Source organism: Leishmania major, chromosome 34 (genome assembly GCF_000002725.2).
Source record: "Leishmania major strain Friedlin complete genome, chromosome 34".
Classification (NCBI taxonomy): domain Eukaryota; phylum Euglenozoa; class Kinetoplastea; order Trypanosomatida; family Trypanosomatidae; genus Leishmania; species Leishmania major.
Genome location: NC_007286.2, coordinates 942,698 through 956,028, shown reverse-complemented (window position 1 = coordinate 956,028; position 13,331 = coordinate 942,698). Strand labels below are relative to the sequence as shown.

The window sequence follows — 13,331 nt, the reverse complement described above, 5'->3', positions numbered from 1 at the left end:
GATCAAGCGTCCTAACGGCGCTTGCTTTCCTGCGCTGCTCAGCAGCCTATGCTGTACTCAGCGTATGCTACTCGTACTCCTTGGCATCTCTCTCTATGTCACATGTGCTTCAGCACAACTGCCTCCTCTCGTGCTTCTTTCGCCGCACTGTCGCTTCTCCCCTCTTTCCGTTTTACTGCCGATACTCTGCGTACGCACCGTCATTGTCCCTCGCAGTCGGATCACAACCCCCTTGTGTTTTTTTTTTATTTTCTCCTATTGGTGTGTGAATTTGTGCTTCGTTTGTGTTTACCAACTGAGTGCCAGCAACTCGTCTCCCCTCACGCATTTCCACACATCCGCTTACACAGTTGCATCCTCCCTCTCACCTCCGCGGCTGCTGCTTTATTATTATTATTATTATTTTTTTCGCCTTTTCGCTTGTTGCTCTTCTTCTCTTTGTATGCCATTCACTCCAGACACGCTCCTCCACCTGCGCACGTGCCATCTCGCGCGGTCTCTCGCTCTCGCTCCCCTTGTTCGAATTTTTTTTTTCGCAAAGACGAAGAGCGAAGGGCACCCAAACGCAGTGCACGAGCAAGTCGAAAAGGGAACGCAGCAAAAGAAGCCAAAGAACGCAACAGACACGCGTGCCAACGCGCACGGACGCCAGAGTCGCCAAGAAAATTGGCGGCCGCGCTGCCACGGTACCACTCAAGGTGACATTCGAGAGATACGGCTCTGTTCTCTGCTCCTTTCTCACCTGTAAAGAGGACGACCTGAACGCGTAACCGACAGATCCAAGCGCGCACGTGGTGCCACGATCTGCGCTGTATCTCTTTGCAACGGCTAGGCCAGTGGTAGTGTGTCTGTGTCTGCGTGTCGAGCCATTGTCACGCCTCTCCCCCTTCCCCCCGCCACCACGTACACACAAAAAAAGGAACGAAAAATACGCATCTCGGGAAGAGAGTGTTGATGAAAGCTAGGCTTACTCTTTTCTTTTGCCATTGACGCACATCCGCGGCTCACTTGCCGCACCGACTCCCTCTTACACGCCCTACTTCGCGCGCTTGGTGCTACGCGGCGTGTTGGACGATCTCTGTATTTTCTCCCGCTGTTGTCATTCCCGCTTGCACTTCTGCCCTACGTGCGCGCTTGCTCGTTTTGTGAATTCGTCTTTTCCGTGCGCGTGTCTGGGAGCATCTTGCGTGGACGTATGCTCTGGAGCAGTGCACAGGTCACTTTTTGTCTCCGCCGACGTTTTCGTTGCTGCCGTGAATCGTAGGTGCATGCCACAGGATGCACGTCTCCAGCCTTTCTCGTTCGTTGGAATCGAAGCCACGGTGAGGCCCGAGCAGAGGCGGCGGAGCGCGGGGAAGCGCTCGGGCACACATGGCGGACCGCTTAAGCGATTTTTTCTCTTCCTCTTTTTGACCGCACTCGCGCTGTGCTCGGTGTGCCGCTCCCAAGCACCATCTGCTCACTTCCACCCTGCACAGGGGATCGGAGCGGACGAGACACTCTCCAACGCACCATCCGTGGGGAGTGTGGCACTTCGCTACACCTTCCCTGGCAGCAGCTTGGCACTTCTAGTGACGGAGAGCGGTCATCTGCACGCCTATGATCTGGAGCGTGGCCAGCATGCGTGGTGCGCCGACGCTGGCGGTGACATGATCACCGTGACGATAGACCTGCCACCGTCCAAGGAGGCGGCGCTGCGCGATCCACTAGCGCTTCCGTTTCTTGTACGTGGCAACAGTCTCTTTACACGCGTTCCGTTCTTCATGTTCACTCCACTAGAGTCCATGGATGCGACCGAGCGGCTCGAAGAGCTACCGCAGTCCCTCCGGACCTACTTCTTTATGAACATCTCAACGCTGCTGAGGCGTCAAACACTCTTTTTGGGCGGCACAGATGTGTACGTGACGACCTCAGTTCAAGTGGCGGATCTCGACGCGAGCACAGGGCGGCCTGTTGGGGGCCGAGAAACTCCATCGCAGGCTTTTAGCGGCAGCAACGCCCCCAGAAGCCCACCACGCGGTGCCTCAACGACAGAGTCGCACCGCGTCCCGCACAATGAGCTCCTTCCTCTACTGCACATTCTCCGCTACAACATTGCTTTACACGTGGTGAGGCCAGGCGAGTACAGCTGGTCAATCCGCCTCTCGCAGCTGCGCATGTCGCCTCGGGCAGTCGTTCAGCCAAGCTTCCCGTTGCACTTTTCCGCACATAGCGCAGCCGATACCTCGTCGGCGGCTGCTACAGAGGACGACAGCGAGCACACGCCGCGCTTCTTCTCTCAGTTTATGCGCAGCATGTTCGACTACGATGACGAGCATGTCGTGAATCTGGCCTACAGGCGTGCTGCAGATCAACAGGCCAACCCAACGCCTGCCGCTCGGACGTCGACGGCGGTGCTGATGCGCAACTTGCAGCGCACCCATACTCAGGCTGCCGATTATATCAGCCGCGTGGTCAGTGTACACCAGCTCAATGCAAGCCATGTGAGTCTCCGAAGCGTCCACGATGGCACCACGGCGTGGACATCGACTTTGCCACATGTGGCGCGCGAGTCTTCTGGAAATGGGACAGACTCGACGGCGTCATCCTCGAATGCAACTTCCACTGTGATCGCTGCATATGTGTGGGTAAGTGGCGCTGATGAAATCTTCCGCGTTCCAGTTCTACGTTCGGCCTCCGGCAGTTTGGTGGAGGAGGCGGAGCAGCTTCGCATATCCATGGAGGCGGATGCGAGGGGCGACGCACCTACAGGTCTGCCGCGGCTCACATCTGCTTCGGTCGCTGGAGCTCTGGTGCCCACAACGCACGCCGCGGGCCGTCTGCAGCTCTTGACACTCATGCAAAGCGGTGACTCAGGGCGTGGTCACTGCCGCGACGGCGGCGCTTGTGGCGAGTGGGCTACCGATGACGTTGAGGCCGATGAGCGTGAGGAGACGGAACTCGCAGCGTACTACCATCAGTGCACCTGGTGGGAGACGCCGCCTGTGTCCTGGCCGTTTCTGACGGGGGCATTCAACGGAGAAAGTGGTGCTGTGACTTTCCAGGCCATCGACTCTGCGACGTCGTCGAGAACGGTGGTGGGCACGAGCGGCGTCTACTCTACCGAGAACACACTCTTAGGCTTCGACAGCTCGGGAGCGGTGGTGAAAACTGGCTTGGCTTGGCGCACCGCCGCCTTCATCTCCTTCCACGTGCTCTGCCTCGCCGGCTCGATCGCGTTTTTGTGCGCCGGCGTGCCGCCCCGAGGGCAGCTGCAGCGCGCCTGGGCCCAGGCGGACCGCAACCGTGACCGAGTCTCCCACACGTCCTCCTCTCATCAGCCATCGACACAGCTGGTCCCGCAAGACCTCCTCTCCCCGCGCGGCGGGAGAGGCACCCCGTTCAGCCTCATAATGGATTCCTTCTCGATAGACACCCTTGGTTTGGGCACTTTACCGACAGCGTCTGTCTCCATGGCGACTGTGTCGCTTCCCCACTCAGACGACTCGCTGCAGGAGCTGATGCGGCACCACCAGCTAGGGCACCTCAGCGGGTCCCCGCCACGCTCGCCATGGGTGTACCCGGCGCCAGAGCAGGTGCGCTCCATCACGTACGATGAGAGTGAGAAGATGTTCCGTGTAACCGCCACCTCAGCGACCAAAACGACCAGAGGCACCGCAGACTCATCAAAGGCGGGATTTGACATGACGTCGTCCACGGTGCAACAGAAGGCAACGAAGTCTGAGACGCCAGTGAAGAAAGCGGCCGCATCGTCCTCGAGTCCGGCCAATTCTGCGGAAGCCGATAAGGCCGTTGCGTCCGCGTCGAACAGCTCGAGCGACGACGACACAGTTGACATCGACCTCGGCGAGCGCTGGTGGCTGCGAGCGCAGTTTTCGCCGCGGCAGCATGCAAGTGCCCCGGCGCTGGACGAGACATTCTCGGACCGCGGCAGCAGCTATAGCCGCTCACAAGCTAATACGGGAACGGAGGGGGAGGGCAAGCTGTTCCAGCTGCACTTCAAGGTCCTAGAGAAGATCGGGTTTGGGGGTGAGGGGTCTGTGTTCTGCGTCGAGCACCGTGTGACGCATGCACGGTACGCTATCAAGGCGATTCACATCCACGAAAAGGACGAGGAGCGAGTGGTGCAGGAGGCCGTGCTGCACAGCTCCTTCGACAACGCCAACGTGGTGCGCTTCTACTTTTGCTGGATCGAGGATATCGCCGTGTCGACCGCAAACCGTCTGGAGTTGTGCCACCGCGACGAGGACGGGCTCGAAACGACATCGCTGGCCTACAGCGACAACTCACTCATGGTGTCCACATCCGGCAACACAAACGGACACAGCACCGACCACGACACAGCCTCCAAGGCTGGCGACACCTACCACATGCTCTTCATCCAGATGGAGTACTTCTCACGCGGTACGCTAGCGGATTGGCTGCGTCTCCGCACCGGCTTCTTCCGGCTCGAGGTGCTACGCTACATGAAGCAAATCGGCAAGGGCTTGGCTTACTTGCACAACCTGGACGTGGTGCACCATGACTTGAAACCAACGAACATCTTCGTCTCCAACGACAACGTTCTCAAGATCGGCGACTTTGGGCTCGCGAAACGACGCGGCAACGCTAACGGGAGCGCCGGTGACTTGGCGTCGAACGTCGCTGGTGGCCAGCAGGAGGGATCGGTAGTCGGCGGAAGCCCGCTGTATTCAAGCCCAGAGCAGAGGCGTGGTGAACCGGTAAACAAGCCGTCCGACATCTTCTCCCTTGGCATCATTGCAGTGGAGATGCTGTGCACCTTTACCACGCTGCACGAGCGCATTCGCATCTTGACCGATGCCCACCAACTCATCTTACCTGAAGAGCTCGAGGCTGAGTTCCCTGACGAAGCGCAGTTGATCAAGTCTATGCTGGCGGCTAACCCGCTACAGCGACCGCAAATACGAAAGTTTCTTCGGCAGATCAACAAGCTCATTGTCGCGCTGGAGGCACAGGAGAGCGATGAGGAGGCCGAGAAGCCGCCGCCACCGTCCCCTCTCGACGGCACCGAGCACTCGGAGTCGCGCAACGGCAATGACGAGGCGGCCACCGCTGCTCTCGTCGACGACAGCGCGTCGGCGCTCGCCACAGCCACGGCAACCAGCAAGCTTGGCAACACGCCATTGAGCACAAGCGTCGCCGCTGCGTCGTCGTCGCGTGGACGACCGGTCGCCGCGGATCTCGCAAGCGGCGGCCATGCGGACTCTTTTTCGGATGTCCAGGATTCCTTTTCGTCGCCGCTGGGTGAGCAGAAGTCGCGTGTGGCTTTGCTGCCTGTCTTCCACAGCGAAGCCGCCACCGGTACCAGCGTTGCAGCAACCTCGCCCATGGCAGCCACCACATCAGTGCATGACACCAACGCTGCCTCTGCGGGGAAGCATGTAACTCGCCGAGGCGACTCACTTGCCTCTCTTCACGCCTCAACGATGGTGAAGCGTGGTAACACATACCACCACCGTCGTCGCGGGTCGGCCAGCCCGAATATGGAGGCGGAAATCGGCCGCCTGCATATCTGTGAGATGGTCGCCACAGGATCTGCGTCCCGGCAAGGGTTCTTTGCAAACGACCCCTACGGGCTGCCCACCACCCCGGTAATGTACACGGAGGACGCTGATCTGTCCACTATCCTGAAGCGCGACCTGCAGGATCGTACCGTCTCTGCGCCAGACTGAGCGGGAAGCAGTGCGAAAGGGTTCGGTGGGCATTTCTTTTTGTCTGTGGATGAAGCGCCTCTTTTTCGGATGTCCGCTACCGTGCGTCTTCTTATTGTTGTTGCTCTTCTTCACGTGACGCATCTATACTTGATTAGAGTGGTTTGCGTGTGGGATGAAGGTATCTGCTCTCTGCTCCTTTGGTTCGTACTGTGCTGCCCGACAGCCGCTAGCGCCAGCGGACTTGCCTCGTTCCCTTTTTCCTTCTTGCCGTTCTTCAAACCTCCTCAGACGAGAAGTTGCTGCGCTCCTTCTTTTTTTCTTCGCTTGTGCTCGCGGCGTTGTTTGACAGAGGGAGCACGTGAGAAGGTGTGCGGATTTATTCCTCATGCGGCGGCCGGATAGCAGGGAACGCGAACAACACACAAGGGGAAAGAGGAACGTCACCTCGCGGTCGTTCGGTACATTGTGAGTTTCTCCAGTCGGGTTTACGTTTAGGCGTGTTCGTTCTGGGCGTGTCGTGGTTGACGTTCTGTGCATGCTAAGTTTTCGTTTTTTGCGTGTGCTATCGCGGATGGGATTTCGTTTCGTCTTTTTTTTTCGTCTCCTTGTCTCCCACCCGTTACCCTCGCCGACCCAACACTCTTTATAAGTATTTTATTCGACGATGTATGGGTGTGTTCTCGCGCCGTGCTGAAGTGTGCCACCGTTGCTCTCTCTCTCTGTCACTATTGTGCTGCACCTTTTTTTTTCGTTTCGCTCCTGTTCTCGGTTTCTTTGCCCCCTCTCTCCCTTCCTGCTGCTTCTTCTTCTTTTTCACACGCGTTTCTCCTTTTTTCGCTTTGTTCTGTGTATTGTTGTCGTTGATTTTGTGTGTGTGTGTGTGTGTGTGTGTGTGTGTGTGATGTACGTTCTCTTTTTCCCTTCCCGGTCGGTTCCCCCACCCTCTCCTCATGTTCCACTACCCGACACTCTGTGCGCCCCGACCCCACCCTGCCGTTTCCTTGTTTCCTCCCCCCTCCCGAAGACAAACACACAAACACACACACACACACACAATCTGTTATTGTTTTGTTTTTGTTTTTTTAGTCACATTTAATGTTCATATATTAATATATATATACATATACATATACATATACACATACATACATATATATATGTATGTATGTGTATATGTATATGTATATGTATATGTATGTATATGTATTTCGAGGCCTCTCGCAACGACGACGAGCGGGGCATGCTCCATCGGCGCTTTCTTTTTCCACATTTTCGGTCCAACGCGCTCTGCCCCTCTCGTTGCCCAGTGTCTCGTTCATGTTTTTTCTCTGCATTTCCTTGGGTTTTGTTAGCGTTTCTCCCTTCCCATTTCGCGCGCGCGCACACACACACACACACACATACACACACACATGACGTTCTTGCCTCCCTTTCTTTCCCCGGTCGCTAATCTGGTACTCTCACACCGGAAATCCGATGTTGCTTTTGTTTTTGTGCCTGTAGAGGGCAACAGGATTCCTCGTACCACTGCTTTCTCGCTCTTTGCTCTTTGTGTTTCGTGCTCTCCCTCTTACACGTCACTCAGAAGGCGCTCTCAGAAAAACCCTCTCACCCAACTCGAGCTGCTGAGCTTGCAAGACGACAGCAGACCCTGCTCGCCCAGTCCCACACACAGGCACCGCTTGCCCGCACTTCGGAATCCTCCAACGGCGGGGAACTCGTAGCGGCAGCATGGGGTGCACGTGGCGTGCTGTCCGCTGCTCCGCTGGCATGGTGGTGCCCCCACCCCGCCAGAGCCTCCACAACTGCCCGACGAAGCACACCCTGTTGCACGCTGTGACCTTGCACGCAGTCACCTTGACACACACGTCTCGCACGCGCCGCCCCAGCCGGGTGCCTGGCGCTGCCCCCACCACACCCTCTGTGCCCCCACAGAACGGCAGGCTGTGAGCTCCCCGTGTGCGCACGCGCGTGCGTGTCGGCGGGGACCCCTCGGGCCCACACGCACAGCAGCGGCCGGCCCCCGTCGCGGCAACATGCGGGCAGGCCGTCCAGGCACGCACCCCGCGCCCCGCGACATCGCCGGAGGCGGCAGATCACCACCGCAAGCACTCCGGCAACAACGCCGTCCTCGAACACGGCGCTCACTCCACAAAAGCGCGAGCGCCTGTCATGCACAGCTGGCATGCCGTATCGCATCCGCGCATCGCATGCAGAGGGGCGAGGCGCGAAGAGACCCCACAGTGCATGTGTGCGAGACATGCCGAGTCCGCTCCAGCCGACCGAACGGGCTCGTGAGGCGCAGGTGCCGGAAGCATCACCAGAGCAGCGCGCACTACACCATCCGGCCATCCGGAGTCCACTGTGGGGGCTGGTGGTGATGGTGGTCGTGGTGGGTGAGGGTCGCCACGCCGTGTGCGAGACAGGATGCAGCGGCCTTCAGGAGACAGAGGGGGAGAAGCACGGCATGGAGGCAGACGCTGCGGGGTCTCACAGGACCCTGACCTGAGGCTAGGCAACGTGCTCCCTCGGCTCGTGCGGCATGCGCGCAGGCCACCAACCGCATGCTACCCCTGCCCCACCCTTTGACAGACGCCACCGCCCTCGAGTAACGACCGTGAGGGCGGTCCCGCTTACTTCGGGCCGCATGGCGCGGCCCGGCTAGTGTGGCGCCGATGGCGCAGGCATGCCTGCGAGGGGGGAGGGACAGGGAGGGGCAGGCTGAACCCGTTGTAGATGCGTGGCCGGATGCAGCGGCCGGACGGCTCGTCCTCGAGGACGCGGATGTGGCTGCCGTGCGACAGGGGGTGGGTGAGGGGTGGTTGTGTGTGTGTGTGTACGTATGTATCGGGGTACGAGTTCGTGGGAGTCGGAGCACATGGAGGAAAAAGGAAAGTCATCGCATGTGCAACAGGGGCATGGGTATCAAATCTGTTGTCTTTTTGTTGTTGGCTCTCCCGCACGAAACGCCGATTTTCTTCGCAGCCGCATGTGTTGCGGTCGTCGTCCATCTTTGGTGCCACAGCGGACCTGCGAGGATGATCCACGGGACCATAGGACTTTCGTCGGGTTACTGGTGCATGTCGCGCGCGTTTGTTTTCTTTCGGCTCCTCTCCGTCTGCTCCGTCTACCCTCTCGCGATTTGTGTGCCGCACCGTCCATTGGGTCTCGGTATGTAGGCTGTATTGCTGTACACCCGACACCAAGACCTACGTGGAGTGCAAGCAGATCCGCATAACAGCGCTGCACGTGTTTTTTTTTGTTTTTACCTCGTCAACACGTCTGCTGTGATCCGGAAAGCATGGCCCTGCTATCTCTCTCTATATATATTTATATATTCATGTAGATCTGTTCACCTGAATGATGTAGACACTCATAGCAGCCCGCAAACAGTGCAGGTTTCGGGCACGCCTCCTCGACTGCGAGAGTCGCATACGAGAGGAAAAGGGAACAGTTGTCGTCGGCGCGTTTTTCGGCTCGCTCTAGGCGTTTGCCCAGAGCGATCTGCGTATCGGTATGCCGGCATGAACACATGCACCCGTGCGCGGGGCATGAGTCGGGCATGGGCAGAGGCAGAGTAGGGTGAGGTGAGGGCATCGGTGAGGAGGATGCGAAGCTTTTATATAAAAGAGCCGCTTTGAGGTCGTTGAAACGGAAAGATCAGCTAACAAGCTCTACTCTCTCGAGAGTCGCCCCGTAAGACATCTCCTTTTTTTTTCCGCGCCCACGTTGACGTACACAGAGCAGCAGGTACACCGCCATATGTGCGCACCATCTTAGTGCAGACATGCCCTAAAGGGCGCGAGAGCGCGACAGTAAACAGAAGGAGACGACAGGGAATGTGCGACCCGATAGATGGGTAAGAAGAAGAGAAAACGCATATCTGCTTCTGCAGCGTAATAAAGAGGTGCTTGCGACTGCTCTTTCCACCCAAGAGCGCTTCTTTTGGGCGTGCACAGTTGTCATCTGCGCACCTCTGCCTGGGAACGAGAGAGGGGACCCGCACTTTCTGCGTGTGTCGCATGGGGGAATCCCTGGTAGTGTTTTCGGACCTTTCGGTTCGAAGCTTGCAAACGGTGCGCCTCCGCACCACCGGCGAATTTCTGCTCAGGGGCTATTGATCTCTTTCTCCGACTTCATCGAGGCGCGTTTCTGTCACTAATGTGTTCCCTCTTTTTCACACCCACGGCGTTGCGACGCGCGCAGGGGTGCTTGTGAGCGGGCTTCAGTGACGCGCTCGGATGCGGCTCACTTCTTGTATCTGTGCACCCACCACGGCAGCCCTTCGGTTGTGCTCTCTGTGTCTCTCCCTCTCTGAAAGACTTCGCCCTGGCCATCGCACACCCTTCAGGGCAAAGGACTGGAACGTATTTGTCTCACCGCCCTCTTATATGCATCCGAAACGACAAACAAAGGTAGACAACCTTGGGCGCAAACGTCGATGAAAGCGTGCCGGTGTATCACCATCCTCACCGGCGCCGGCATCTCTGCTGAATCGGGAATATCCACCTTTCGCGATAGCAACGGACTCTGGTGCAACCATCATGTCGAGGACGTAGCGTCTCCGGACGCCTTCATCAGAAACCCGGCTCTCGTGCAGCTCTTCTACAACGAGCGTCGCCGCAATCTTTTGCTAAGCTCTGTCAAGCCGAACAAGGCGCACACGGCGCTGGCCAAGTTAGAAGAGGAGCTGAGTGGAAAGGGGAAGGTTTTTATTGTCACTCAGAATGTGGACAACCTGCATGAGCGCGCCGGCTCGAAAAATGTGCTGCACATGCACGGCGAGCTTCTGAAGGCCCGCTGCACAGCCACGGGGAACGTCTTTGAATGGCAGAAGGACATTGTGGGAGATGTTGACCGCTGCCCCGACTGCGGTTTTCTTGGCACCTTGCGCCCGCACATTGTTTGGTTTGGTGAGATGCCGCTCTGCATGGACGAGATCGAGTCGATACTGTCGACGACGGATCTCTTTGTTGCCATCGGCACCTCCGGAAACGTGTACCCCGCCGCCGGGTTTGTAAAGCGGGCGCAGTTTTACGGTGCGACGACGCTTGAGCTGAATCTTCAGGAGGGCTCCAACAGCACGCTCTTTCAGGAGTCCATCTACGGCAAAGCAAGCAGCATTGTGCCCACATGGGTGGACCAAGTGCTGAAAGAGAGCTTGAAAAAATGATGGCACCGAACCAAGTTGGGTGGGTGTAGTATGCGTCTGCGGTGTGGCTGCTTCTGCGGGGTGATTTGGGGGACTGCCGCACGGCCAACACGTGCCAAGACCAAGGCAAGACAAGGCTGAGCGCTATTCAGGTTACATGAAGTTATAGGGTGTTGAAGGGCGACGCGACCTCTTTCCTCTCCGCCTTTCGCTTTCGAATGATTTGTGGCATGTCTTCCTTCTCTGCTTTGTCGGCTTTTGCGTCTCTTGAAAGCTCGCCACAACACGCTGGCTGATCCCTGAATCCCCTGCATGCCAAACCACATGTACCTCACGGGCACACGTTGCCTGCTTGCCGTCCGAGTCGTGGTGCACCCCCTAAACCCTTTCACCCTCCCCCCTAACCCTCCTTACCCCTTTGCTGCAACCTCTCCATTCGTTCCACACACACACACACACACACACCTCCTCCCCGCGCCTGCCGCCGTGACTTTTACACCAACCTCTGCATACACGCATCCACTTTTCTCCTTGCGCAGCCCCCGACACTTTTCTCGTTCTGTCCTCGCCCCCTTTTCCCTTATTCGATTCAGCGCAGGTTTAGTGGAACGACCACTTCCCCCTTTCGTCTGGGCCTGATACAGATCAAGGCGGTTTCGCTACTTTTCTTTGCGCCGCCTCCTCTAAGCCTTGAGCTCTTCGGTCGTGTGTGGCGTTTCTGTGGTCTTGGCCTCGCACATCTTCGCGCCCATCTGCCAATCCAAGCGAGACACTGACAGAAAGACCCCCCCCCCTCCCTTTGCGCCCTCCTACGCCACCTCCCTCCTCCTCCTCCTCCTCCCCTCTACGCGCACGCACGTGATCGCACTTTACGCCGTCAGCTCCTTTTGGGTCTCTTTTCTCTCTCGCCTCTGTTTGTTTGGTTCGCGCGTTTGCTTAGTGGAAGACGAGCGCTTTATTTTCGGGATGGTAAAGATGCTGCGCAACCTCATCCGCTACGTGGGCCTCGTCCTCGTGCTGCTGTTCTTCATTACCAACGGCATCGACAAGTTGGCGGCGCCGTCAGTGGGCGCGGCGTTTCTCGCGAAGAGCAACTTTCCTCGCATGGTGGCCAAAATGGGTATCAAGCTCTCGCCATCGGAATACATCTACGTCGTTCGCACCGCCGGTGTAATGTCTGTGACTTTCTCGCTTTTTATTTTGCTCGGAGTTGGGCGTAGCTTCTTCTCCTTCCTGATGGCGATTGGAATGATCCTCACCACGGTTGCGTTCTACGTCGACCTTGACTACCCGTTTGACACTGCCGAAGAGAACGTTCATCACATTCTTAAGAATGCGTCCCTCGTTGGCGCGCTGCTGTTTGTGACAGGTAGTGGCCACCGAAGCCGTCGGTACAGCCAAGCCCGTGTGGCGCCGGACAGCAGTCGGGCAAAGAAGAACAATTGAGTCGAGGGTCGCGCGCGTGTCGTCAGGACCACGAAAAACGAACAAACAAACGAACACGCAAAGAGCTGCGGCTCTGTGTGTCTCTGTGTGTGTGTGCTTGTGTGTGTGTGTGTGTGTGTGTGTGTCTGTGTGTGTCGAGGAAGGCGAATGCCCCCTTTCCAGGGTCTGGTGCGTTTGTAAGGGAATTTATTTGGGCGAGTAAAGTACGGCAGATCTCCTCTTTTCGTCTCGCTGTTGCTACGTTTCGGTTGGTTCTCCGTTGACCGCACCTGTTGTGGTTTTTTTTTTCGTGTGTGTGTCCAGCGCACATACTGCGACGCGTAGCGTTTGCAACTCTCTCGCCGGCCAGCGTGCGCGCATGTACGTCTGTGTGCACGTGTCTAGGTCTGCGCAACAGCGGGCCCTGTGGACTCCTCCTTTCCTTTGCGGTGGGCTCGTTTCAAACCTCCTTTCTTCTGTTGCGCATTTCCACGTTGTTGGTGTAGGGCACACACACATACACATACACACACATACATACACACATAGATATTTCGGTGTAGGTGCGTGCAGGATACTTTTGTGTGCCCTTCTCCGGGAGTGTCTTTAATGTTATCAACCGAAAAGAAAGAGTAGCTAGTAACGGTGGGACTGACCCGACGCTCTGACAGAACAAGGCGGCGGCGGTGCCGAGTGATGGCCATGCTATTTGCGCGGCTTCTTTCTCACCTCGCTGGCGCGCCGTTTCGTGGGTAGTGCCTATTTTTTTGTGGATTGTTCTCTGACGCTGAGTTACCCAGATCCTAGACAGGAGTCTTGAAGTCATGGTTGAGAGTGCGAGCTGTTCACGAGGGTTCTCCTTGCCACCGTAGGCTAGCTGCACATCGCACACAAACCTTCTTCGACGTGTTTTGTATGGACCTGGCGTATACCATATTCAGGAGCGCGGCCGCCGCAACTCGTGAGGTCGTGCGCTCCAGTCAAGTGCACGTGTGTATCGGTCTCTTTTGGGGCTCCAAGCGTTCTGTGTGTGCGGCAATGTAGCCGCTCTACCCTTTTTTCCCTGTGTTTGCCTCTCC

The 13,331-nt window shown here is 57.4% G+C and overlaps 3 protein-coding genes across 3 annotated transcripts; all 3 read left to right on the top strand.

Annotated features, from left to right (window-relative positions):
- Nucleotides 1-1,268: 1,268 nt before the first annotated feature.
- Nucleotides 1,269-5,693, top strand: LMJF_34_2150 (putative protein kinase; the record flags this gene model as incomplete). Its single annotated transcript, XM_001686261.1, has 1 exon — nucleotides 1,269-5,693. The coding sequence occupies one exon, from the start codon at nucleotides 1,269-1,271 to the stop codon at nucleotides 5,691-5,693; it is 4,425 nt and encodes a 1,474-aa protein (XP_001686313.1).
- Nucleotides 5,694-10,116: 4,423 nt separating this feature from the next.
- On the top strand, nucleotides 10,117-10,848 carry LMJF_34_2140 (transcriptional regulator, Sir2 family protein,nicotinic acid mononucleotide 5,6-dimethylbenzimidazole (cobb) protein; the record flags this gene model as incomplete). The annotated part of the gene is made up of 1 exon (XM_001686260.1): nucleotides 10,117-10,848. One exon carries the CDS (start codon nucleotides 10,117-10,119, stop codon nucleotides 10,846-10,848), a length of 732 nt encoding a protein of 243 aa, XP_001686312.1.
- A 945-nt stretch (nucleotides 10,849-11,793) lies between these two features.
- On the top strand, nucleotides 11,794-12,273 carry LMJF_34_2130 (conserved hypothetical protein; the record flags this gene model as incomplete). Its single annotated transcript, XM_001686259.1, has 1 exon — nucleotides 11,794-12,273. One exon carries the CDS (start codon nucleotides 11,794-11,796, stop codon nucleotides 12,271-12,273), a length of 480 nt encoding a protein of 159 aa, XP_001686311.1.
- Nucleotides 12,274-13,331: the final 1,058 nt, after the last annotated feature.